The sequence below is a fragment of the Indicator indicator genome, chromosome 6, assembly GCF_027791375.1.
Source record: "Indicator indicator isolate 239-I01 chromosome 6, UM_Iind_1.1, whole genome shotgun sequence".
NCBI classification, from domain to species: domain Eukaryota; kingdom Metazoa; phylum Chordata; class Aves; order Piciformes; family Indicatoridae; genus Indicator; species Indicator indicator.
Window position 1 is genome coordinate 34,368,686 of NC_072015.1, and position 25,772 is coordinate 34,394,457.

Sequence of the window (25,772 nt, forward strand, 5' to 3'; positions counted from 1 at the left end):
CCAATGGGATCCTGGGGTGCATCAAGAAAAGTGTGTCCAGCAGGTCTAGGGAAGTTCTTCTACCTCTCTACTCTGCCCTGGTGAGACCACACCTGGAATACTGTATCCAGTTTTGGGCTTCCTCAAGAAAGAACTGATGGAGAGAATCCAACGGAGAGCCACGAGGATGATTAGGGGACTTGAGCATCTCCCCTGTGAAGAGAGACTGAGATCCCTGGGGCTATTTAGTCTTGAGAAGAATTAGGGGGGATCTCATCAATGTGTATAAATATCTGAGGAATGGGTGTCAAAGTGGATGGGGCCAGGCTCCTTTGATGGGTCACAGTGATAAGAAAAGGAACATCAGGTTCAAGCTTGAACATAGAAGATTTCACCTCAACACAAGGAGAAACTTCTTTACAGTGAAGGTGAAAGAGCACTGGAACAGGCTGCCCAGGGTGGGTTGTGGAGTTTCCTTCTCTGGAGACTTTCAAAACCCATCTGGATGGATTCCTGTGCGGACTACCCTAAGTGATCCTTCTTTGGCAGGAGGTTTGGACCTGATGATCTCTTGAGATCCTTTCCAGCCTCTGATATACTGTGATACTGTTATCTCTCAATATTTTTTTCTTTCCCCTTGGTGCTTTTAGCATCATAGAATCCTTTTTTATTACTGATATGCTCTGTAGGTAATGCCTGATTTAGTTAGAGGTATCCCTGCTCTCTGCAGTGGGGTTGGCACCTTTGAGGGTCCCTTCCAACCCAATGCAATCTGTGAACTGAAAAACTTGAACTCTGATGAAGCAAACCATCTAATTGGAAGGGTTTTTCTCAAAGGCTTCCATCTATCATTTTTCTGTAAAGTATGTTTGCATCTGCCTTAATTTTTTTTTCTTAGTCTTAAGTTTTATCTATGAAAAATTACCCCCAAAACCTGCAAATAAATGGAAATAATACATTTAAATGCCAATACAGAATGAGATTTTAAGTGGTTAATATACATGTGTTGATTGGAAAGCCTGATTTACTTTGCTTTCTTTTAAAAAGTGATTCTGAACTATTGTGTTTTTGTAAACCTGTAATTCTTTGGTTTTAGGGTTTTCTACCTTGGTGAAGTGTTGATTGGAGAAGTGTTGACTTGAAAGCTGCTTTTAAGGATGTCTGAAGATGATGAAAAAGTTAAACTGCGTCGAATTGAGCCTGCCATTCAGAAATTCATTAAAGTGGCAATTCCAACAGATTTGGAAAGGTTGAGAAAACACCAAATAAATATTGAGAAGGTTGGTGTTCACTTTTTACTAATGTAGTTACTTTTACAGTATAGAAGCAGTCATGCTGGAAGAGTATATAGAGGTTTTGATGAAAAGCTGGTTATGTAAAGCTTTAATTCAAATTTCACTTAAAGTGAAACTTCTGTATTGTCTGGTAATTTAATGTGTACAAAGGCCTTTACATTTGTAGTAACTAGCCAGTCTACAGAGTGAGAAACATTACTGCTTTGTGTTCAAAAGTTACTGTAAGGAAAACAGCCTAATACTCTAAGATACTGTGGTTTGCATCCAACTATTCTGAGTAATTTATACTTATCTTTTTCTCCATATATTTTTTGAGTCAAAAGATTGAATTATTTAAATAAGTGAAAAAATAATTGTATCAAAATTGTAGCATGTTTATATGCTTCTAGCTTGCACTTGACAGTGAAACTGAATGTGTTTCCTAGAAGTTAAATTCTTTTATATACTGTGGCAATGCCTGTACTGGTAAAATAAACATGCCCAGGACAGTTGTCTGGCATGAAATGGGCTGTGTCCATGCTATTAAATCCTCATATTCTGCAAAACATCACTAATGAGGAATAGCCTCTGTTGTGTGTTTTAAACTCTTGCTGTTTGGGATGACCAGGGACAGTTCTAACAATTTAACAGCATAGGTGACCAGAGTTCAGACTCAAACAGTTTTGGTTTCTGCTTGTTAATACAGATACAGCCAGGGGATACTGGTTTGCTGAAGAAGGTGGTAAGAGGTTTACTGAAATAGGTGACATCAATAAAAAATAAGGAAGCACTTGGAAACACAGAGTGCTAAGATCAACATTGTGCTGGAAGTTTTGAAATGACCATGCAAGATCTATTTGTTTAGAGAACGTTATACTTACCACCACAGAAAGACCTGGCAGTTTGAGTGTCTGTAGTTTTGCACAGTTCTGCACATTTCTGAACTAGACTTATTCACAATGGATCAAATCAAGGGTATATGTAAGTCTGGCTGCTGTGGGACAACAGTCTACATTTTTTAACAGTTTGGGAAGGAATGAAGAAATCCAAAGAAAATAGGTGAACATGATTTTCACTTCCCAAAAGGCATGGTCTGGAGAGTGTATATAGTGTGATGTTGCAACTGTTTTGCCTTTTGCTGCTGCCATTTGTTCACAACTTTTACCACAGCTTTACTGTAACTTTACCAAGTGGGATTAAATTTTGGATTAAATTTTTTGGATTAATTTTTTTGGATTAAATTTTTTGGATTAAATTTTTGGATTAAATTTTTTTGGATTAAATTTTTTGGGATTAAATTTTTTGGATTAAATTTTCTATGTCAGGTTTCTGCCTCAAGTAGTTTGGGAATGGGGGAGAAGGGAAAATAAATCCATGTATTTGTTTCTGAAAATGTAGTCAGAAAATAATGTTTTGGTCAAGTAACAGTCATTTCTGTTCTAAGAAATGCTTAGTTTGAGTGATACTAAGTGATTGATATCTGAGTGATAATTTCTATTGAAAGCAGTGACATGTTGGAACACTGGAGATAGTTTTGTGGGGTGGTCTTTGTCCAGACTGTACATTTTGCCATACCTCAAAAAAATTTGTTGGTTTTGGGCTAAGAGGTAAGATTCTTAAAAAAAAAAAAAATATGGTTTGCGGGTACTCAGTAGATATTGGAGTTGCTAACCTGATTGATCCTGAAACTGAGGATAAAACCAGGGAGGTTTTGTCCTAGTTTCCCTTACCTGTGTGCAGAAGGAAACTCTTCCTGGCTCATGTAAATAAAAGATAAAGGAATGAGTGGAGGAAGCTTGTGAAGAAGTACCTCAGGTGGGAGGTGAAAGTGAAGAAATGGTGACTGACCATGGGATGAGAGAAAAGCTGAGACAGAAGACCTGGGGCTGCTGGGACTAATGATGGGAGATAATAATTTGACTCTTTCCTGGTAAGGATATAATAAGGATACAATGAGGATATGAACTACAATATTAGCAAACTGAAAAGTGTGTTAGTAGAATATTTGCCTGAAGCAATAACTTCTGAATGAGATGACTTTTTTTTCAGGGACAACATGCTGTTTACTCTTTGGTATGCCATATTTGTATAAGTCATTGCATTACCTAGATGCCAGCTGATTCAGCATTTTTTTGCCTTGGAATCAGCCAGTTTGCAGCATTCCCATTCTATAGTGACCAGGAGTTACTTTGTATTATAACCAGAATACATAGGAGTCACTATTAGCTTCCTCTTGTGTGAGGTGATGGAGGAGCAAGGAGCCTTGAGTGTTGAATTGCCATGGAGCGGTCTACAGCCTCCAAGATCATGGCTCACACTTAGCAGTGGCCATAGAGCCTAAGGGCAACTGGTGAATAATAATACAGAACAGGACAGGGATGCCTAGAGGAGAGCATTGTAGTAATAGCTTTTTCTTGCAAGCTGTTTTGGTTTTGTTCAAGTAGATGCAGTCTTGGTAGCTAGTTGTTTCTTTTTTAATGTAACCAGAAGTTGCTCAGCTGCTTATGGAAACAATAGGCTTTTTTTTTTTTCCAGAAAACTATTACTTTGTACAGCTAAATAGAATTTTTGCTAAGTATTGCCTGTATATAAAACCTTCCTCATTTAGGATATCTAAGGACCCTATCGAGAAGCTTGAAAAGGCACTGGGTGCTGCAGTGAGAGAGACATAATCAGTTGTTACCCTGTGCAGAACTTAGCAGTGTGAGAGAGAGTCTTGGGAACTGCTGTGTTCTGCGGAACCCCATCAGTGGGGTGGGGTAGCCAGTTACTGGTTGATCCTGGTGAAAATCTTTTATGTATTTAAACAAGGCATAATTACATGGTATCTAGCCAGATAGTGTTACCATGGTGTCATGGAAGGGGTAAAACATATTCCTCTTAATTCATCTATGTGATGGTCACTGAAGTCTTTATTGGCCCAGCAACTCATTTGCGTCAAGCATGCCTGTTTTGCAGACAGAAGGGGGTTGCTGCAAGAATAGTTTTCTGTGTCGTCAGGACAGACGCAGAAATTAATTAGCACTCAAGATAAAATGAGTCTTTATGGTAGGTCTGATCTAACACACTGTTCAAAGCATTGGCAGAGAAACTCATGCTTAGCTAGTTTAATTATAGGCCATACAGAATGCAGTGTGTCTGTAATGGCATTCAGAGACCACATGGAAATGCCAGGGTGCTTTATTGAACAGTTGAATTTTATACTTTGAATGTAAAAATGTAAAGGTGCCTGCTTTGGGCATTTCTTGGTATTTTCCGGTTGTTGAGGATATTGGTGTGAGTGAGCTGTTCAATCAACATCATAAAATGTGCATAGCAGGAAAAGCCTTAAATAACTGGAAAAGCAGTTATTAAAATTAAAATGTTAACTGTGTTTTCTCTAGAACAATGCTGTTATGAAAACAAGAAGTGGTAGCAATGTTTAGTATAGGTTTGTCTTTCTGATTTCAGAATACTACTAAAACTTCGTGTCTCCCGTAAGCAATATAAATCCTGGCAGATTTGATATTTGAATTAGTAATTAATATAGTTGTTAGAAACAAGTAGCTATGGATAAAACCTTTAAATGAACAATTGTTAACTGTACCGAAAGGTATTCAGCAGTACTGAAGACTTTAGAATTTCCATGAGGTGACAAAAAATACAAGACACAAACATTTATGAGAAGTAACACAGCAGAGTGTAAAAATGGTCCCTAAGTGGCAGATTGTCTAAGAAGTCCATATTTGGTGTAATGTTCATAAAATTTGAAAATTTCTCTCTCTCTTTTTTTTTTAAATAAAAAAAACCACCCAAATTTTCTGTCTGTAGAAATTATAAATATTCCAAAGTTACTCTATTGATAGATTTATGAGAAGATGAGAATAAAAATTATGGCAAATCAGAATTTGAAATCTGTCACTCTATAGTTTTAGATTCTCAGACAACCAGTGATAGTTTGGTTGAAACACTTCCATGATAATTTGCATTTTATACCTTTTATATACATTTTAGCAATAATGAATGTCTTACAGTACTTTTATGATCTGTCAGCATCAGCATTTTAAATGGTTTTCTATAAAATACTTTTTGCAAAATTAACTTTCAGCATGTAAACCAAACATCCCTAGAGGTAAAAGGGATAATTTTGTAAAATCTGATCTTGTTTTTTTACAGGCTACTTTTAAGCAAAAAATCACTAATTATGTCAAATTGCTTAGAGCAGCAGCATTATTTACTTACAATGAAGCCAATATCTCTAAGCTCATTTCATGAATATTGATTTAAACCTTAGGTTCCAGAGTTAGTCCAAACAATTAATCTACTAAATCACTGTTTGAAGAAACTATAAAATCAATATATAATGAAATTTTCCTTGAGTACACCTTCTCAGAGGAAGTGGCTATCATGAATCCATTGTCATTCCTTCTCAACTGTTTGAAACTTTCCATATGACAGTTTCTGAAGACCTTAAAAATTGCATCCTTAAGAAATTAGTATTCTGTACTTGGTGGTTGTTGTTGGTGGGTTTTTTTTTTTCATTTCCATGTTTTCCCCAAAGAGTTCTTGTTTTCTAGAAGCACATTCCATGGATTTAGATGGTCTTTCGCTCCAAAAGAGGGAATAAAATACATGCTTATCCAAAAGAGTGTTGGTGTTATGGAGAAATCTTAAAAAGTGCTGTAAAACATGGTATCACTTTCTCTGTTACTCTCAGTTCTAGTTTCATTCCCCGTGTTACTGTGCCAAAGAACAAAACACTTTTTACCTTTTGCTGGGAAGCATTGTTGTGGTGAGAAGTTACTTACATAAAGGGGACACAAAATGAGAAATTAAGACATCTGAGTCTTACTGCAGTTCTGTAACACATTTATTATAGAGCTTTTAGTAATGTTGGTGAGCAATACCTGCTACAAAAATTAATACAGAGGATATTAAGAGCTTTGAGTTCTTTCTGTGTCCACTGAATACTTTCAAGGAGGAATGGAAGGGATCCAAAGCATAAGCATGAAGATTTCTTTCTAAAGAGACCTCTTAGAATGGGACAAAGAGGAAAAGAGATTCTTTCTCTAAGAGTAACCTTATGTTTTACATTTCTGATGTGGAATACAAACTGTTTGGCTATAGCACAATTATGATTAAATATCACAGAATCATGGTACCACAGCGTTGTTTGGTTGGAAGGGACCTTTAAAGAGTTCCAACTCCCCTGCCATAGGCTGAGACACCTTCAGGTTACTCAAAGAGCCATCCAACCTGACACTTCCAGGGATGAGACATCCACAGCCTCTCTGGGCAACCTGTTCCAGTGCCTCACCACCCTCACATTAAAGTATTTCATTCTTACATCCAATCTAAACTTAACCCTCTTTCTATTTAAAACTGTTGCCCCTTGTCCTTTCTCACAGGCCTTAGTAAAAAGTCTTTCTTCTGTATTCTGTATTTATTGAAAGGCTGGCAGTCAGGTGGCTGTGAAGCCTTCTCTTCTCCAGGCTAAGCAACACTGACTCAGCCTTGCTTCACAGGAGGGGTGATCTGGGCCCTTTGATCATTTTTATGGCCCTCCTTTGGACCCTCTCCCAACAAGTTAGGATTCCATAGGTGTTTTTTCAGTTCATGGACCTCCTTCAGTTATACATGTGTTTGTGAATAATAAATAATGTCAGTGCTATCTCTTCTTCTTTGCTATCTTTGAGTCCTCCAGAATAAACATTGCCCTGGAATATGGCCTGCTTTGTGCTGGATGACAAAGAGGAGGAGTCCTCTGGCCACATGAGTGTCACTGTTTTGGGTTGTTAGATACTTTGAGGTCATCACTAGCATTGTAGGAGTTTTGAAGTAAAGTAATAAGACTTCTAAATATATAAAGTTGATAAATATGCTGAGCATTTCTAGTAAAAATTTTAAAGAGCAGGAGAGGTTTCTTGAGGAATTCTTCTTGTTGCTCTTTACAGGGAGACAGTTGTTTTTTTTTTAATTTGCTATGTGGACAATACATTACGGTTGAAATTGAAATGGTAATTTTTCCCCACATACCCTGTGCCACCCTCAGAAATTTTTGTTTCAGTACTCTTTCAGGGATGACTCTATCAGAAGATCTACTATTAGTAAAATTTTGGGGTCGATTTTCTTTTAAAGAACAATGGCAGTAATTCTAATGGAATACTAATTTATGCAGAAGTTGCCAGTTTCCTGGAAAAATCACTTCAGTCTGACTTAATTGAACGCTAAACCTTTTCTTTTACATAGAATTACAAAATCCTAGTACAAAAGAACTCTTTTCTCTGAAAATAAGAAGTAAATCAGATTTCTCATTGTATTGCAGGAAAGTGAGTAACTTGTGATCCTTAGTTGTGTGGGCTTCAAAATTATGAAAAGAGTTTAGGAAACATGTAGGCTGCAAAGGTTGTGGGTTTTTTTTTGTTTGGATGGGTTTTTTTGTTTTGTTTTTTTTTTTTCCCTGGTAACAGCATATTAAGGAATTGAAGAATTAAACTTTACCTCAAAATTGATATTTGAACAATTAGAAAAATGTTCTAGTATTGTGAATGCATTCTTTGATGGTTTCAGCACATATTCCAGGAATCATGGCTTCTATTATTTTACTGATTATATCTAAATAGTATTTATGTCAACTGCTGGTAGCAGAGATTGATTTATTTTAATGATGGAAAGGTTTGTATGATTTGACATGCAATTCTTTTGCAAAGCTTGCTCCCTGCTAATGGAGTAATTCCTCTGGGCTCTGTCCCGTGGAAAGTGCTGTGTGGATAGTTCCCCACAGGTTAGTGGAGCCTCATGCAGGTGCCAGATCTGCCCTGGTGGCTCTCATAACTGTTTGCAACCTTATAGAAATGGTAAGTGTAAATGCAGACAGTAGTGTTGTGTATGGAATGCAGGTTTCTTTGTAAATCATGCCAGATACCTTGTCCTGTATGACTGGCGCTGCTCATCCCTTGTTCCATTCCTTTTTCCTCCGTCTGCCCTTTGTTTTCCTGACCACCAAGTGATTTATGCCACTAGAGTATCAGGATGCTGCAGTACCTCTTTGTTGTGAAAACCTGTTGCTGAATCCCTGGTTAGCTGCAGTTTGGTAAAATACATCACACAAAATTACTGTCAAAATACGTTGCCATTTGCCTCTAATTTTGTAGTGGAAATGCCTATGATTCAGCTTCTTCTCTGTCAGTTTTTGAAAACTAAAGTGATTATTTACTGAAGGTTCTTTTTTTTTCCCTGCATAGCCAGTTGGTAAAAATAGCAATTATATGGAGTATTTTTCCTTTATTTTAGTACCAGAGGTGCAGGCTCTGGGACAGATTGCATGAAGAGCACATTAACGCAGGACGAACAGTTCAGGTAAGGATACTAAAATACCTGGGATCTTAATGGAATTAAATTGCAGACATAGTACTGGTTAGCTCCAGGATGGATCTTCACAGAGACCTGTATTTGGCAGGTGGGTTTGACAAGTACATGGTGGTGTTTTACTTTGTTTAGAATATAGGTGTTTCCTAAGTGTGTCCTTTGAGGTGAATGCTGTCAGAAATGTCAAGATTCTTGAAGAAACCGAAGTTTGGAGACTCTGGTCTTTTGCAAGCTATTCTCTTAACATTACTAAATTACAAGAATTACGATGAGGGGCACTGTTAATTTTAAAGCAAGGTTAAACCAAACACAGAACACCTGGACTACTAGTTTGATGTGCAAATCTCAAATCAAAGGAGGAAGTACCAGACACATTTGTCAGTGACTTCATGCATAATCACTCAGAACTCGGCACGTGGGAAATCTCAAGTTTGTTTCTAAAGAAACCAAGTGCATTTCTTGATGAAAATAATGATGCAGAAGCTAATGTCAAACATCAACCTTCACCCTGCTCACTAGCAACACAGACTGAGAAGATTAGTGGTACAGAAGAACACAAAGAGCAGATCTGCACTGCAAAGTTTGCTGACATAAGTAGCAGCAAGTGGTTATAATGTGCTGTATGGACAAACATCTGGGGACAGCAGTGTCTTTACCAGCAGGACAGGTACTTTGTGTTGCTCTCATAGCTGTTGCTTAGAGGAGGAATGTGCCTCTTACTAGAACAAACCTTTTGTGACCTATGCTGCATCTAGACAAGCAGGTTTTGCTGGCAGGCGTAGTATTTCATAATTCTAGTACTGTAAATTCACATGTTTGTTGCAGTGTGCCTTATTCACTAGTTTCCTGGGGAAATTAGACCAGACTGAAAATGGGGGGGGGGGGGGGGGAAAGAACTCAACCATGATTGAATTACAGTATTAGACAGTAGGTAGAACTGGAGTTAAGGCTCTTTTTTGAGGAGTGGAAGGTGTTAGAGACCTTTTTTTTTTAGTATAAACAACAGATCGTGTGTGAAGTCCTGTTACTTGGATGTTTGAATACTTATTTTGGTTTTTCATCAAGTATTTTTGAAATTTAAATATAAGTTTGTTCCTAACATTGCAAGTCTTCCAAAGGTGGAAGTCCTATTAGAACAATGCATTCTAACAGGTGTGGTGTAGTCAGCATGTGTTTCCTTATGTTTGTGCCCTAATCTGTTTTCACATTTGAGGGGTAAGAAAGCCTTCTCTTGGAACTCTTCATCAGTATAATTTATTTAGCAAGACAAAAAATCTAACAATAATTAGAGAAAAAGTAAACATATTGAAGGTGATGTTTCAAATACAGTAAGTGCTTTAGTGATAAAATCTTATATTTGTCTCTAGTTACCATTTCCACCTTCAGCCAAAATAAGTTCTTTCACATTTTATATAATGCCTATTGCTTTTAGATCTGGAGACAAGTTTTGCATTTTGCATTACAGTGGTTCACATTCTGATACCCAAAGAGCAGAATAAGTATCTGAGTCCATGCAAGAAGAGTAGACTAGCTCTTTGTTTTAATTAAATAGTTATCAGTCCGGAGTACTTGATAATAAATTGTATGACATGTAGAATGTGTTTGCTGTAAGCTGTTTAAATGTTTACCAATGGACTTGTGATCTGTTTGTTTGCAAAGAAATCACATTAATTATTGTGATACCAAATGTTCTCTGAAGCACACACTTTGCTCTCAAAATTAGATGTTGTAAAAACACATTAGGAATCCCTAAGTCAATATTGACCCAAGGCATCCGCCACAGGTTTTAGACAAATATATGCACAGCCACTCTACGTTTAATCCATGTGCACATAATTAGCCATTTTTCTGAATTTTCAGTTTACCCAGAATAATTACTTCTGTTGTACTTTAGATGATGGCCAAAGTTCTACTAGAGGTATAGATGAGCATAAATGTATATCTGTTCTTCCTGGTGACTGAATGCCATGTTAAAAGCTTCTAAAAAGGAAAGCAATGAAACTGGGCATGGTGACACAATCTCAAAAATGCTGAGAAAATAGCTCTTGTGTAGCATGGATTAGTTTTCATAAATGTGATCTTGCAGATTTTCATTTTTAGGAATGGTCTGTGGACTTCTGAAAATGTTAGGCTTTAAATAAATACACAGTTTTGCCAGGTTTGCCCACATACATGCTGACTGTACCACACTATTAGTTAATTATTGCAAGATTTAAGCTAATTTCAAATGGCAGTATTTTGTTGTACCCCCTAAGGACTGTCTTGATTATATTTGTAGTGAGAGGAAGAAAAATGCTGCAGGTACTAGAGAGGATATGAGGCATTGAACAAAAATGAAGGAAAAATACTGTGGATGAATGATTCAGCTTTAATCTATGTTTAGCCCACAAAAGGAGACTCTGTTCTGCAAAACATGCCTGGGCAGACTTAGCCTCTCTGCTGTGTTCAAGCATGGAGAGAGCTATTTGAAAAATGTTAATTTTTTTCTTCTTTTTTTTTTTTCTCCTTGTTCACTTTTATGGTTTCTATTTCAACTGAAAATGGTTTACAAGTAAAAAATGGTTTTCAGTCATCTCTCTTTTGCATAGATCTTCAAAGCTTAGTTGTTACGGCTCATGTGTGCTCATGTCTTCTGTACTATCTTTAAAACTGCGCAGTCTTCAAATTAATTATCTTTCTGCAATGCTGTTCAAATATACTGGGAGAGCATGAGTAGTAGGGTAGATGAGTTTATTGCTGCAGGAAATTGTTTATGGTATCAATGAAGGGTCATGTAAAATCAGCTCACCATTGCAGCCTGTGGCCATTTATAGGAAATATATATATAGGCCATATTAGGAAATACATCCCTAAACTAGATATGCCAAGACATTTGTAATACATAGTTGTTATTACACTACTCTGAACAAAGTCCCGAGAAGATAAGTGAAGGCAACATGACATTTGCACATCTAAGCTACTGCAATACATACTTAAAAATCATATTTTTGCTTGAGAGGGTTTAAGATGATGGGTTTGTGTGGAGGCCTATTTACTTCTTCATTTAAAACAACGTGAAGAATGGAGGGAGAGTTGACAGTGATTAACACATGGAAGACAGGAGATGAAGAAAAAAGGGACTGATTTGTTGGACATGACACATCCTATGTCATCCACATCCTATTTCAGCATAAAGAGTTTAAACTGTTGGGAAATGTGTATGAAGTCATATTTAATGATAATATGATTGAGAAGAAGAAAAAGAGAATGATGGTGGCAGAGATGGAGTGTGGTAATGGCATGAGGACCATGATTCAGTTAGCTGGTAGCATTGGGAGCAGTATGGGCTGATAGGGATAGAGTAAGTGAACTGCTGGAGTTTGTGAGCATTCTGGGATGTCTTGGGTTGAGCAGACAGGAAGATATATTACCCCTCCCTGAAGGAGTAAAATAAAAGCACTCCACAAAAATGGAGAGAGTTGGAAATTTAAATGGAAATACCATTCACAAGTATATACAAAAATAAGAAATAAACAAATTCATATTCAGCCTTGGCCCAGTTCTCCAACCTGGGCTTACCAAAGCCTCACTTCAGTAGGCCAACACCTTCCAAAACCTTTCCCCCCAACCAGGCCAAACACCAAGCCTCAATGCCCTCCCCCATACCTCCCTGCTTCCCCCCCATCCCTAGGCCTGAATTGTATAGCTAAAAATCAGCTTTGCCAAGGCCACAGAAAGCCACAAACCTTCCCTGCAACCCAAGAGATAAGGGTCTGTGCTGGGAACAGAGAGAAGGAGAAAAGGGCAGAACAGACAGTAATTCCCATTTATAAAGGGGGTGCAGGACAGGAATGAAATAACACAGATTACACTTTCTGGTGTCCACTTCCTGGACTCTCTGGTCCTTCTGGAGGATCTAAGAACCTCTGTGGTTCTTAAACCCATAATATGGGAACATCAGTGTTGCCATCTGGTACTTTGTTTTCTGTTGCCATGAAATTGGTAGTGGGCAGAAGACAGGTGTTGCTGGGGTAACATGGCTGGTGGTGTCCATGACTGTTACATATCTGAGTATGAGGTGATGATATTTTAAGGTGGCCTGCAGTAAGCCTATGGAAACACAGCATCTCTTTTTCATCAAGTTACAAGATATATCTGTTCATAGCAGAGCTTAGCTTTCTTGCTAGGCTGAATCTGTTTAGCTTCTGTTTCATTGTTAGTAAACAGAACAAGAGTCCTCCCTCCAAAACCACAAAGACAGAGGTATTAAAATTAAATTTAATCAAACAGGCAAATCATCATCATCATCATCATCCATCTTCTTTCTCACAAGTATTAAATTGATCAGCAAGGTAATAACAAGTGTGAAAGTGGGGACCTGATTTAGCCAATACTTACAGTGAGTAGTTTGTATCTCTGAAAGCTTCTGCCAGGCTTTTGAGAGCTCCATCAGTAAGTTGGTGGCTGTGCTAGTCACTGCTCAGTAACTGTCTTCAATACATTCGTGCATTGGCTAGACTGGTAACTTGCCCCAGCTGCAGTGGCAGGAATCCCCAGCAGAGCTATGTTTTAACTCAATTTCAGCTGGGAAATTTTCCTTTTTAAAAAAGGAAACTGCTTTGGAAGCATTATTAGCTCCTCCTAAATTCACTGTCAACACAGTTTCACAACACGTTTTTTTGTCTGGCATGTCAATTTTTCTCTCCATTATGGCCAAAACCAGGGTAATAATAATTTTGTTTCCTGCAACAGAACAGCAGGATCAACTTCTTTTGGGCCACTACCTATAATTCTCACAAAATAGATAATTAAATGTTGTGTCTATGTAGTCCCATTTTGTCTTGTAAATGAATGTCCAAGATTTTATAAAGTGAGAATCTTGGCATCTGGCCAGCTGTTATGGTGAGGACCTTCCCTCTTCTTTAGTACTGATGGGCAGACCTTGTAAGGAAGACAACAGGAAGAGCAAGGTAGATTAAGATGGGAAATACTTGAAGAAAAGTATAGGGTACCATGTTTCTAATTCAACTCAGAGTCTTACAGAGTTATTTTTTTTTATCTCTTTTATTGTTATTAATCAGTGATTTTACTTGGAGTTAGCCTTAAATAATGCAGGCTAAATTGGCTAGTAGTACTCTTAATTTAAGCATACAGCATAATACACTCTTAGTAATTTGACAAATTATTTTTACAAGTCCTCGGTTGCCTTCTATGGATTATGAAGTGCTACTTCAATTTGTGGTTAAATTAATTTCTTTCTTCTATAATTATATTTCTACTTTTTTTTTAATACATGTTAAAAAAATTTAATTCTGCTATAAATAAAATAAGTTCCATCTACTTCCTGCTTTTCCAGGTAAGCAGTCCTGCCTTTCTAAGGCACTACATGTACTTGGTTTGTATTAGTAAAGGAAACCTTTCTCTTTTCATGAGTATTCTCTTGTTCTGCTCTGAGAATAATATTAAAATATTAGCAATAGAATAATGCTAAGTAGCATAATAAATAATACAACTTATTTTACCACCTTGTAATGCAATTAATACTATTTTTATTAGTCTTATTTTTTTCAATAATTAGATAAAAACTTTATCCTAAACCAGTAAGTGGTGCAATTTAAACTATAAACTTCTTCTTTTCATTTGAAGAAAAAAAAAAAAGTTATGTGCATTTTTAGATGTCAAAAGCCTAGGCAATAAAAAACCCTCTGTTTTAGCTGTAGAGAGAAATTTGTCTCACAGAGATATCTGCATGCAGACTCTTCTTGTTTGTGGTAGCTACTTTATATCTTCTCGAACATCTTGTGACTAAAGAAATATTTCTGTATTTTATTAGATTTGATATTCCAATTAAATATAGCTGTCTTTCCTTTAGGAAAAAAAATAAAGAAAATAAATATTGAGGGGAAAAAAAAAAAGGTAATCCTTCTTCTTTGTCCCTAAAGTGTTCTTTACTAAAAGAAAATGAAAATTTTGAGATAGTTGGAGGTTGTGAATTGTTGTAGCCTGTAGTGCTATAGTCACCACAGTCACTCATTACCAAAAAACCCCCACATTTTGAGAAGCAATCACTTGCTTTCTTTGGATGCTGTTTCAGCTTGTTGCAACTTGTGTAAATACTTTGGCAAACGCCTAAATTGTTCACAGACACTGAAATTATTTCATTAATTAAAGATTGAATTAATTAATTAACTTTAATTGAAACCCAAAGTAAACCAAACTAACTTCTTTATTTGGAGAAGTGGTTAAAATATAAAACTGACAGCAAGAATAATAAAAATGTTGGTGGAGATGGCTTAAGAAGTATTTCTCCTTGTTCTGCTGAGAAGATGATAGGTACCATCTCGTCCTTGATCTTTGGTTCTTACTCTTCTGGGCAGACAGTGTAGCCTCCTTATGTAAAGCAGGTCATGTCCAAAAAGACTCAGCAATATGTCCCAGCGAAGCTTCACTGCTGCATTCAGGGACTGCTGCATTGGGACTTGCCACCCCCATTTATTTTCTTTGTAGATGGAAAACTGGGTGAACTCAGAAGCAAAAGCAAATACCAAAAATACAACAAACTTCACAAGCTGGTTATGGGACCTCCAAGTAAGAAACACTTGGATGTACAGATGCCTATGGACAGTGTTGAGCTCTGGTGGAGGTGACTTAATCAGTATGTTCCTCTAGTATCACTGCTGGCTACAGGCCTGTCATTTGCCTTGGGAAGTGTAGGAGGTGGGTCATTTCCTCAGAAGGGATCATCTTCAGGTGAACAAGCCCCTTCTCTCCAAAGCTCTGTATTTTTTATGCGGTGACTTCTGCAGGAGCATTCTAAAAGGCCAGGGAGTAGTGCTGGGTCACAAAATAACAGAGTCTGGGAGACTCACAATGGGTTCAAGAGGAGGATTCACTGCATTATTAGAGGCTTTTGTAGCAGCTGGAGGCGTCTTCGACAGGCTGCAGTCAATGCAGTCTGGAAAAGAAAATGGATGTAGAGGAGAGGTAACCTAGAACATAGAGATTGCTTGGAACTTGGGACTTTGGAAGTTTTTTTGGACTTAGTTTATTAAAACTCAGAAATGGCACTTTTAATAATGATTTAATGATAATCAGGCTGATAGTTGCTTCTTACCTATGAGAGGTGTGTGGTCCTCTTACATAGCAAACTCAAAAATAGCTCTTAAAACTGTTTCAGCAACTCCGTGCCAATATGAGAGAAATGGAGAAGCTCTGTTTGCGAGTCCGACAGGAAGACATCCCAGTTCTGCAGAGAATGATAAATCCTGTTAAAGAGGAAGCTTCATTTGCCATAAAAGACTTCCTGCAGCTCCATTCTGAATCTGCAGAAGAACTTAAAAGGCAACGTGAAGGACAGGAGGATACCTCTTTAACCAGATCTGCAACTGTAGGAGGAGGTACTAGAATTTAATTTCTGTATCTGTTTTGTTTGTGTCGTATCCAGCCTGCAGTTTCTCTGACCAGATATAAATGAAGTAAACACAGAAGATTTGAGTTGAATAATAATTGTTAATCAAGAAGTGGATGTCTTTGCCTATGCTACACTTTTCTCATAATCTGTGACTGATTTCTAAGTGAAGAATGCTCTAATTAAGTATCTTAAGAAATTAAATAGCTTAAGAAATTAAATAGGCCTTCCATGAGAGTGATCCCATAGCCCTGGATCTTTAAGTAGAACCCTGTTCCTACGAAGTGGAATATGTACAGTCATGTTACACAGTAGCTTGACTTCTCTTTCCTTTTTCTACCTGCAAATCACTTGGGCATATGCGTGTAATCATTTAGGCCATTTTCATGGAATTAGTACTTGCAACATCAGTTTTTACATGATAGGCACTATAATACACCACTGCTGGAATATGTGAAAAAGAGGGGTGCAGGGATTTGTATAAAGGACAACATCTCTTCCTCTAGAATCATAAAATCATCCAGGCTAGAAAGGACCTCTGAGATCATCAAGTCCAGCCATTTCGCCCACTCCATCAAGCCTGTCACTACACTGTGTCCCCAAGCACCAGATCTGTGTGGCTTTTAAACATGTCCAGGGATGGCAATTCAAGCACCTCCCTGGGCAGCCTGTTCCAGTGCCTGACAACCCTTTGTGTGAAAATATTTTTTTCTAAACCTCCCGTGGTGCAACTTGAGGCCATTCCCTCTCATCTGTAATAGCTACTTGTGAGAAGAGATGCCTACTGCGTTTTAACTTGGTGTCTGACAAGAAAGCAGAAAACAGTACAGATCCACCTTACACATGCTACAAGTGAGACCTGTTTGTTGGGTTTTGATCCTTCCTGTACAAAATGTCTTCCATTCCTCATTCTACCTTTGTGTCTTCAGGGGAAGCCTTTCGTGTGCCCTGCTACTGGCTAGTGTTGTCTGCTGGTGCTCTGTAAAAAAGTTGGTTACATCAGGATTAAATCCTTCCACAGTAATTACTTTGATTGCTGCAATACCAGTATTTTTAAAAATTATGTGAAAATGTAATGTGTCTTAAATTTGAAAGTATTCTCAGTCAGTGATGTTGTAGAATAACCTGCCCTCAAATTCAGTTCCATGACTTTTCTTGTCACTACATAAAGAACTAAAAGAACTCTTTCAAGTGTGATTAAAAGCTAGTGAGCCTGATGGTTGAACAGGGACTAAAGACTAGCCTTGCTTTTGAAAATGTCATATATAGTAGTATCTGAAAGCCTTATGAGTCTCAAGGTAGGTCAAATATAGAACCACAGAACAGTTTAAATTGGAAGGAGCCTTTGGAGATCATATAACCCAACTACCTTGCAGTGATCAGGGACATCTTTAACTAGATCAGGTTGCTCAGAATCCCATCCAACTTGACTTGGAATATTTCCAGAGATGGGGCGTTGTCAACTGAGTTGCATTAATAAGGGTATCACAAGCAGGGAGATAAAGATGTCATTCTCCCGCTCAGCACTGGTCAGGCTGCACCTTGAGTGCTGTGGACAGTTTTGGTCCCCGCTAAACAAGAAGGATGCAGACAAGCTGGAAAGGGTCCAGAGAAGCCCACAAAAATGGTGAGAGGACTGGAAGACCTGTCATATGAAGGAAGGCTTGAGAGAAATGAGTTTGTTCAGCCTTGTGAAGAGAAGGCTTAGAGGAGACCTCATACCCATGTACAAGAACATAAAGGGCAGCTATCAAGAGGAGGGAGACTCCCTCTTTACAAGGAGTCACATGGTAAAGACAAGAGGTAATGGGGACAAGTTGCCACTGGGGAGATTCCAACTGGATGCAAGAAAAAGTATGTTCACCATTTGAACTATTAAACATTGGAATAAACTGCCAAAGGAAGTGGTGGATTCCCTACATTAGACAGTTTCAAGGCTCAGCTTGACAGGGTGCTGGGACATCTTGTTCATATTCTTACCCTGAAAGGTTGGACTAGATGATCCTTGAAGTCCTGTTCTCTTCATGTTGCAGCTTATCTTTTTTCTTTTTCTTTTAATTGCATAAAATACCTGATTACAGCTACCTGTTTGTATAAAGCTGCTTTACACAGCTCTTCTACAGTCTGTTGTATTTTAGGAACGTTTTCCCCGTAGTTTTTAATAATCAGTTTGATGACTTTGTTGGTATCTCACTGTCTTCAGTCTTTGAGTTTTAAATAATGAACTCAGATACTCAGTGATCCCCTTCATCCATGCTGGATGTTGCTTTCAGGCTCTTTGTGAGCTCTTCTGCGTTAGGATCAGAACTCAATTTAAAATCTCTCTTCTTTTGGTAACTCTCTGCAGTTGTCCTCAACACATTCTGGTGTTATACTGGGAAGGTCTAGTCTCAGCTTATTGCATTTCTAACAGCTACATAGGTGGTAAATGGGAACTAGAGTTTAATTTGAAGGAACAGGATTGCTTTTTTAATCTGAAATATCTTTAACATGTGGAGGACCTTGAGCATAGCAGCACTTGAGAAAGACAAGAAATTGATCAGAAAAGTTGGGATGAGAGCAGAAACATACTGCTGAAATGACACGTTCCTGCAAGTCTGCTCAAGAATATGGAAGTAATTCACCTCATTTAAAGTGAAACATACAGACAGGCAGACAACTAAATACAATTAAACAGGTATTTTTTTCAACTTTGCCTGCCTGTGAAAGCAGCTCTGTTGAATTGCTAGCACAGATGCAATATATTGCCTATTCTTTTGTGCTTAGAGGCTGCAAGCCTGAAAGCAAATCTTGGCTGCTGATCTTAATCAAAGGAGCTTCAGTGTGCCTGTTCTTTGTAGCATGTTGCTTCCCATCTGGTAGAGAAGGAAGGAGTTTACAAATTCAAATCACCCATTTTAGAAGGCATGTCAGCGATCTGATGTAGTCCCTTTCCCCTTTCACCATCCTCAGCTGAGGTCCAATAGAAATGGGATTTAATTGTATTATAAAGAAATACTAACAAAAGGTGAGACTCCACTCGTAAAATTACTAAAATCTTTTAAGCAACATATTGAATCTCCCAGAGCATTAGATTTTTATCTTTTGTGTAATGAGATGTGAAGCTGCTCTATGAAATCTGCAGAGGTGTTTTGTATTACTTCACTTCTGTGGAGGTGTTGTAAGTGAACTGGTGGGGCCACTTTCATTCTCTGTTCTATTAAAATTGGTTAGACTTGATAAGAAATGAAATAGTGGATATAAATTTCTTACTCATACTTCCAGCCCAAATTTGACTTCACCTTCTCTTACACATCTTGGTTTTTTTACCTTAACTTTTTGGAGTAAGGAATTTTCTTGAAGAATTCTGCCCCTTCCACCCCCCATTATTTTTTATTAGAATATGGTTACAGTGTAAATCTACTTAAAATATTGAGTTGTTTTGAATGTATGTCATGCAAAGCTTGAGTAGCATTTGGGTACTTCAGAGGATGTGCTTTTCTACAATAGGTCAGCATAGATTGCATAGATTGTTCAGGACCAGAGTAGGGAACACAATTTATGAGAAGGGAGGTAATTTTGCTTAGTGAGATGATTTTTTTTTTTTAGCTTCTGAATTATGAATACTTTAATTTCAACCAACTTAGCTCTGAACCAAGTCAACATGTGGCTGATTAGGGAAGAGTATGCTTTTCTTGGCAGAAGAAACTTGATTTTGAAATAGGATTGTGAAGGCTTAAAATGGAATAAAATGCTCAAAACCAAGGTTGAATGTCAGAATATGTAGTGGAATTGGTTTCTCTGAGATGCACACATTTGGATGTATTATGTATACTCATGCATCCCAGTGTGAAAAGGGAAAAGCAGTATTTTAGAACTGAGTTATGTAACATTAATTAATCTGATTATATAAATAAAAAATACATTCTGGAAGAATATGTGATGACTATAGAAGGTGAAGTGCCTTCCATGTCTGGATTCTCACAGGAAAAGGGGAATAAATAACTAGAAAGAAAATGAAGCTAAAACCAGAACCCCAAATTGCTTACTCCATTGTTGTTGCCCTGCTACTCTGCTTACTTAAGAATTACAGCTATGGCTGAGTATCAGCTTCATCAATGTTTGACTTCTGTTGATCTGAGAGTAGGAAGATCAGGTCCTTAATGTATTTTGAACTACTGGGATAAAAATGTTAAGAAGTGGACAAATGTTATGAAAACATATAATTTTTATTTTGCATTAAATTAATTCCATGAATAAGCATGCACTATTATGGACTTACTATGAATATTTTAATTTGTTTTCCATTGTTCCTGTCTGTTGTAGTAACAGTTACATAACATTACAATAGTACCTTGGCACACTTACTGTTTTTAAAGAAGATTTTGATACAGTATTTACACTTTAGTATTGTTAGACATATCTAACCAGTCTTCCCCATATTAAGCTTTCTCTTGATACTACCCTCCCAAAGAAGGAAACATCAGTGTCCAACTAAAGTAGTTATCTTCCTTCAGAAATGGAAGTTGTCTAAGTAAATGTGATCATTGCACTGTGTTTACGTACATATGCTCTTCATACTCTCAAGCTATCCTTTAAGCCTTGCTGTGACAAGCCAAACTTGTTATTATTCTTCATTTCTGATTAATTACTTGTCTAGGTCATGTCTGTTACATCTGTAGTGGCTCAAGAGTGGGCTCTTTGAGAGGAAGAGGCATATGTGTGTCTCTTCATTAGATCTGCTCTCCCCCTTACCCCCCAGCTGTCTCTCATTCCCCAGTTTTTCCACTGTTCTTTGTCCTGATGTTTTCTGCATCCGTTCCAGGTGACTTAGAAAGGAAGATAGTTGAGAATTATGCTTTACACCCCTGTGCTGCAAATGTTTGTCATCCTCACAGTACTGTTGCCCAGCTAGGTCCACCACTGAATGCTGGGCAGCATGTTACTTGTTTTTTACTGCTTTTACCTTGAAAGCTTTTTCTTCCACCTTCTTTTAATCCTGAATGGCTGAAAAACAAACTGGCAGCATAATAATCGTAAAATGAATAACTGAACTGCCTGTTTTTGTGTGTTGTATGTAAATGAAAAGTTTTTGCCTCAAGCTGAGTTTTCTTAGCTTGACTTATACAAAATTAATGAACTGATTTTGAGTTCAGGATTATATTTTAATTCTCAGAACTGGTTGTGAAAGTTTGCTGATAAAAATGAATCCTTTTCTGTGGCAATAATTTCCTTTTAAGAAACTGTCTAGTGCTGTAAGACTTTTCCCTATATGATACTTTTCAGGGCTGTTGCTTGTCTTGAATTAGGCTAAATATCAATTTACCCTTGAGTAGCATTAAGAGCGAGAAGCTTAGCACATTCTGACTCAAGGCATTTATTTATAACCATCATGTTTCTCATTCAGAAACTTTATATAACACAGAAGTGAAGGACGGCTCCCAAAGTCTAATCCAGATCTCCTCCCGCCTTCCCGAAATACCTCAGGAAGAAAACGCAGCTGAGTCCTGGGAAACTTTAGAAGGGGTATGTTGGAACTCCCTTACTGCCATATTGTGGTGCTGTCACTGTTAGCAACTATGACAAAATAACATTTGTTTTTTATTTGTAGGACTTGGTTGAGCTTAGCCAGTTGGTGACTGACTTTTCTCTCTTAGTCAGTGTAAGTACTAATTCTGTTTTCTATCCTAGATGGTCTTCTACAAAAAAAAAAAAGGCAAATGGGTATCTCCTAGGTGGGGCTGGGGGGGGGAAAGATGAGCAATAGTTCTGCCCACAATCTGAACTCAGACTGAGCTCATATCACTTGATCAAAGTGATAGAATAGCAGAGTAACATCAACTAAATTTAATCTGTCTGGTAATCAAGATGACAAAGTCCTAGTCACTGTCAGGATCCTCAGGAAAATGCCAGTAGAGGCAGAGCAGTTTCCCACACTGAGCTGAGAAACCTTCACAAAGCTGCTGTCTTTGCTATTTGGGACCTATGGTGAATACACCTTTAGTTTCAAAGCCAGTATGTTAAATACCCATGACGTTCAATAAGGCAAACTGCAAGGTCCTGCACCTCGGTTGGGCCAATCCTACATATCAGTACAGGCTGAGGGATGATGAAATTGAGAGCAGCCCTGCAGAAAAGGACTTGGGAGTGCTAGTGGACTAGAAACCAGACATGAGCCAACAATGTGCACTTGCAGTCCAGAGGGCCTACAGCATCCTGGGCTGTCTCAAAAGAAGCACGGCCAGCAGATCAAGAGAGGTGATTCTGCCACTGTGCTCTGGTGAGACCTCACCTGGAGCACTGTGTCCAGCTATGGGGCTTGTAGGAATAGGAGAGGGGGCAATGGTTTTAAACTGGAGCAGGGTAGGTTTAGGTTGGACATAAGGAGGAAGTTCTTTACAATGACAATGGTAAAATAATGGAACAGGCTGCCCAGGGATGTGGTTGAAGCCCTGCCCCTGGGGACATTCATGATCAGCCTTGATGTGTTCCTGGGCAGCCTGGTCTGTGAGGTGTCTGTGCTCACTGTGGTGGGGTTGGAAAAGATGACCTTTGAGGATCCCTTCCAACCTGATGCAATCTGTGAATACTTCCGTAGTCACAGGTGATGCATATGCTTATATCAAATTGTCTAGCAGTAAGGTGAAAGTTTTGCTTCAGATTTGCAAGTGCCAACAGAAGAGGAATATTCCAAGACATGACTTTACTCAGCTGCCCATTCTGGTTAGAAAGCTTAAGAGCTCTTCCTTGCCTACATCAGTGATGTATTAGTGATGTATTAGTGATGCTATTAGTGATGCCATTAGTGTCTTTGTGGCTCTCCTTGTTGACTTGGGCTCTGTCAAGATAATTTTTTTGAGGAGGCAATAGTCTTCTGTTTCAGTACTGGTGCTGGTAATTGTTCCTAATCCTACTTCTATCTTCTGCTCACATGTTCTCTGAGAGAGACTGCATGGGAATCTGACTGCATTTGGAGAAAGGGTGGAGTGTTTTCACAAAATCAAACAGCAAAATGCAGGGCAAAACCAAGTATATTTTCTGTGCTGTCACTGCTCTATGTGTAAAGCTAAGCCAGAGTTTTACAATGTCTAAACACTTCTCTTTAGATTTCTTGGTGCAGCTTTGTATATTGGGGTTAGTCCTCATCTTAGAAATGCTGTTCATAGAATTTTTTTGAACATGAAACTCAGCAGGAAGTAGACCAGTTAGGGTTATTTTTCCCTTTGGAATGTAAGTTCATCTGTTCACAGAAAAGACTTAGAAATCATGGTTTTGGGCTGTTTTCTCTTAACTGCAACAACACATTGTATAATTCCCAAAGCATATTATTACTTAATAGTTAATTTAAAAAACTCTTAAGTTTGTAGTTCCAGCACAGTTTATCAGATGCTATTAATGAACCACCATTAAGGCTGCACGGCTGCAGTGTGTGGCAGATGAAAGAGGCTGTGGGGCCCTGATTACAGGCATTAAAATGGTGTGTATTGGCTCACTGCTGCTTCCCAGCAGGTTACCTCACTCATAATTCCTTTGCATCTAGTCTCAGCAGGAGAAGATTGACAGGATTGAAGACCATGTCAACACTGCTGCTGTGAATGTTGAAGAGGGAACCAAAAACTTGGGGAAGGTAGGGATCTGCTCCTGCTGGTGAATCAATGGTACTCTGCCTCCCAGCAGTCCTCTGTATTAACCCGATTGATCTACCATCTTTAATGCTGAGGGAGCCAGCAATTAAGGAAATAAGGAAGAAATAAGAGGAAAAAGGGGAAAAGAAATCTCTATCATATCCAGGCTACTAGGAAATAAAATTTTGGAGGGGCTTTTTTTTACACTATTCTGCTGCTGCTTTGGTTTACCTGCAAAGACAAGTGCATTCAACAACTGGCTCACAAGAACCAAATAACCACAGAACACCAGGCTGGTAATGGTGTGCAATTTCAGTCCTGTTCTGGCTATGCTAATAGGCCACAAACATGGATTCTGGTGTGCTGCTGTAAAACCTGGGCATTTTCTGAAGTTTGCCATTTGATTTAATGATGGTGACCAGGTAACAAATAGCTTATGCAGTCAGCCAGAACCATCTAACAGGACCTGCTTCACAACTGTGTACATGAGATAGCTCAGCTCTGAATTGGCTTTAGTGTGTCCTGTTGTACATGTGGGAGGGCAGATCATCTCTTTTAAAATACTAATTTGTAAAGTTTATCTATCACTGAACATTCAACTCCTTGCCAAGAGCAATGAGGGGAAAATGCACATCACCACAGGCAAGTATTCTAACTCTTTTTTTTTTTTTTCCCTCTCCCCTTTACAGGCTGCAAAATACAAGCTGGCAGCTCTGCCTGTGGCAGGTGCAGTCATTGGAGGAGTGGTGGGGGGTCCTATTGGTCTCCTTGCAGGCTTCAAAGTGGCAGGAATTGCAGCTGCACTTGGTGGTGGGATTTTGGGTTTCACAGGTGGAAAACTGATACAAAAAAGAAAACAAAAAATGATTGAGCAGGTCTCTTCCAGCTGTCCAGAGCTTTCTTGCCAAAGTGCCAAAAAATCCAGCTGAAGTAGAGATTCATTATGACTAGGAACAAAGGTGTAGTAGCCACGCTAATGACAGACTTTCAACCTTACGCTTTAAATAAAAGGCTGAGTTGTGTGAAGGATGAAACAGTAATGGCAGAATTTCTTTCAAAGGACTGATGTCACTGTATGTAGAAAATTAGATGGATAACTTTTAATTAGAAAACTTTTTGGTGAGCTGTATGCACAGCTGTAATGATGGGTGACAGGTGTTTCATGCCAAATTTACGCAAAGTGTCTTACAGACACTACAAAGAGGGGGATCTGGAAAACCCCAGTGCTTTGCCATGAAGCTGGAGCTTTTATGATACTGCTTTTATTAAAGGAAATAAGCTCCATCACTCTTTCGTCTTTCTATTATTTATCTGAATTCCCAACCTTCTCCTGTGCATATTCCCAGGATAAGACAGGCAATGCCTATTCAGTAACACAAAGGGAAGTGTTAGCTGCCAGAAGGAAAGGTGAAAATGTTGAGTGAGTAATGTGGAAAAAGCCCTTTTGTATATCCCACATCTGCCTCTGTCAAATCAGATCAGCATTACGAGCAGCTTCTTTTTTCCCAGGTATTTTTAAAAATAAGGAAGTGTAAAGTCCTCATCCTTTTCAAAGTGTTGTTAAGAGTTAAACAGTCTAAGCAACAACCCTGCAGGACTGCTTCTGGAGAATGATAATTCTCCATGGCTGTTCCACTCCTTAGCTTGCTGAGAACACAATACTGGATGAAGTGCCAAGCTTTGACATTCTGAGCCTGAAGCCTCAGCAGCACTTACTGTTAGATGTTGCCCTTGCTTTTCCTCTGTCACCAGCAGCCCTCTGAGTGCCAAACAGCTTCCCTGGGAGGCAGTGCCACAGGCAGGCCCACTCCCTCAACAGTCTTTATGGAAGGGTGACATGGTGAAGCAGTGAGGCCCTCTAAATGGTGCCAGCATCAGCTGAGCCCCAACCAATGGGACTGTTTCAAAAACATCAATGTGATAGGGTCTACAATAAGTAAACTGTGCTTGTTTGGGTCAGCAGCACACCTCCTGCATGCTGTTCTGTCATGAAACTGCTCCTTCCAGTCACACAGCTTCTCAGCCTTTTCAAGATTCTGTGCTGTGGAGCCTGTATGGGGTAAAATGCTGTTGCTGTTTTTGCTAGGGTTTCATAGTGGATGTCTGTTACCAGCCTGATTTTGCTGCTCAAGAAGCCTTTTGCCTCTGAAACACTCACTGTTAAATGTAATACATTTTGTC

General features: G+C 38.5%; 1 protein-coding gene across 1 annotated transcript; it reads left to right on the top strand.

The window, feature by feature from the left end:
• Window positions 1-1,136: 1,136 nt before the first annotated feature.
• STX17 (syntaxin 17) lies at window positions 1,137-24,754 on the top strand. Its single transcript, XM_054381841.1, has 7 exons — window positions 1,137-1,259; window positions 8,526-8,591; window positions 15,757-15,976; window positions 21,374-21,492; window positions 21,578-21,628; window positions 23,507-23,593; window positions 24,281-24,754. Exons 1-7 carry the CDS (start codon window positions 1,137-1,139, stop codon window positions 24,518-24,520), a joined length of 906 nt encoding a protein of 301 aa, XP_054237816.1. The 3' UTR covers window positions 24,521-24,754.
• Window positions 24,755-25,772: the final 1,018 nt, after the last annotated feature.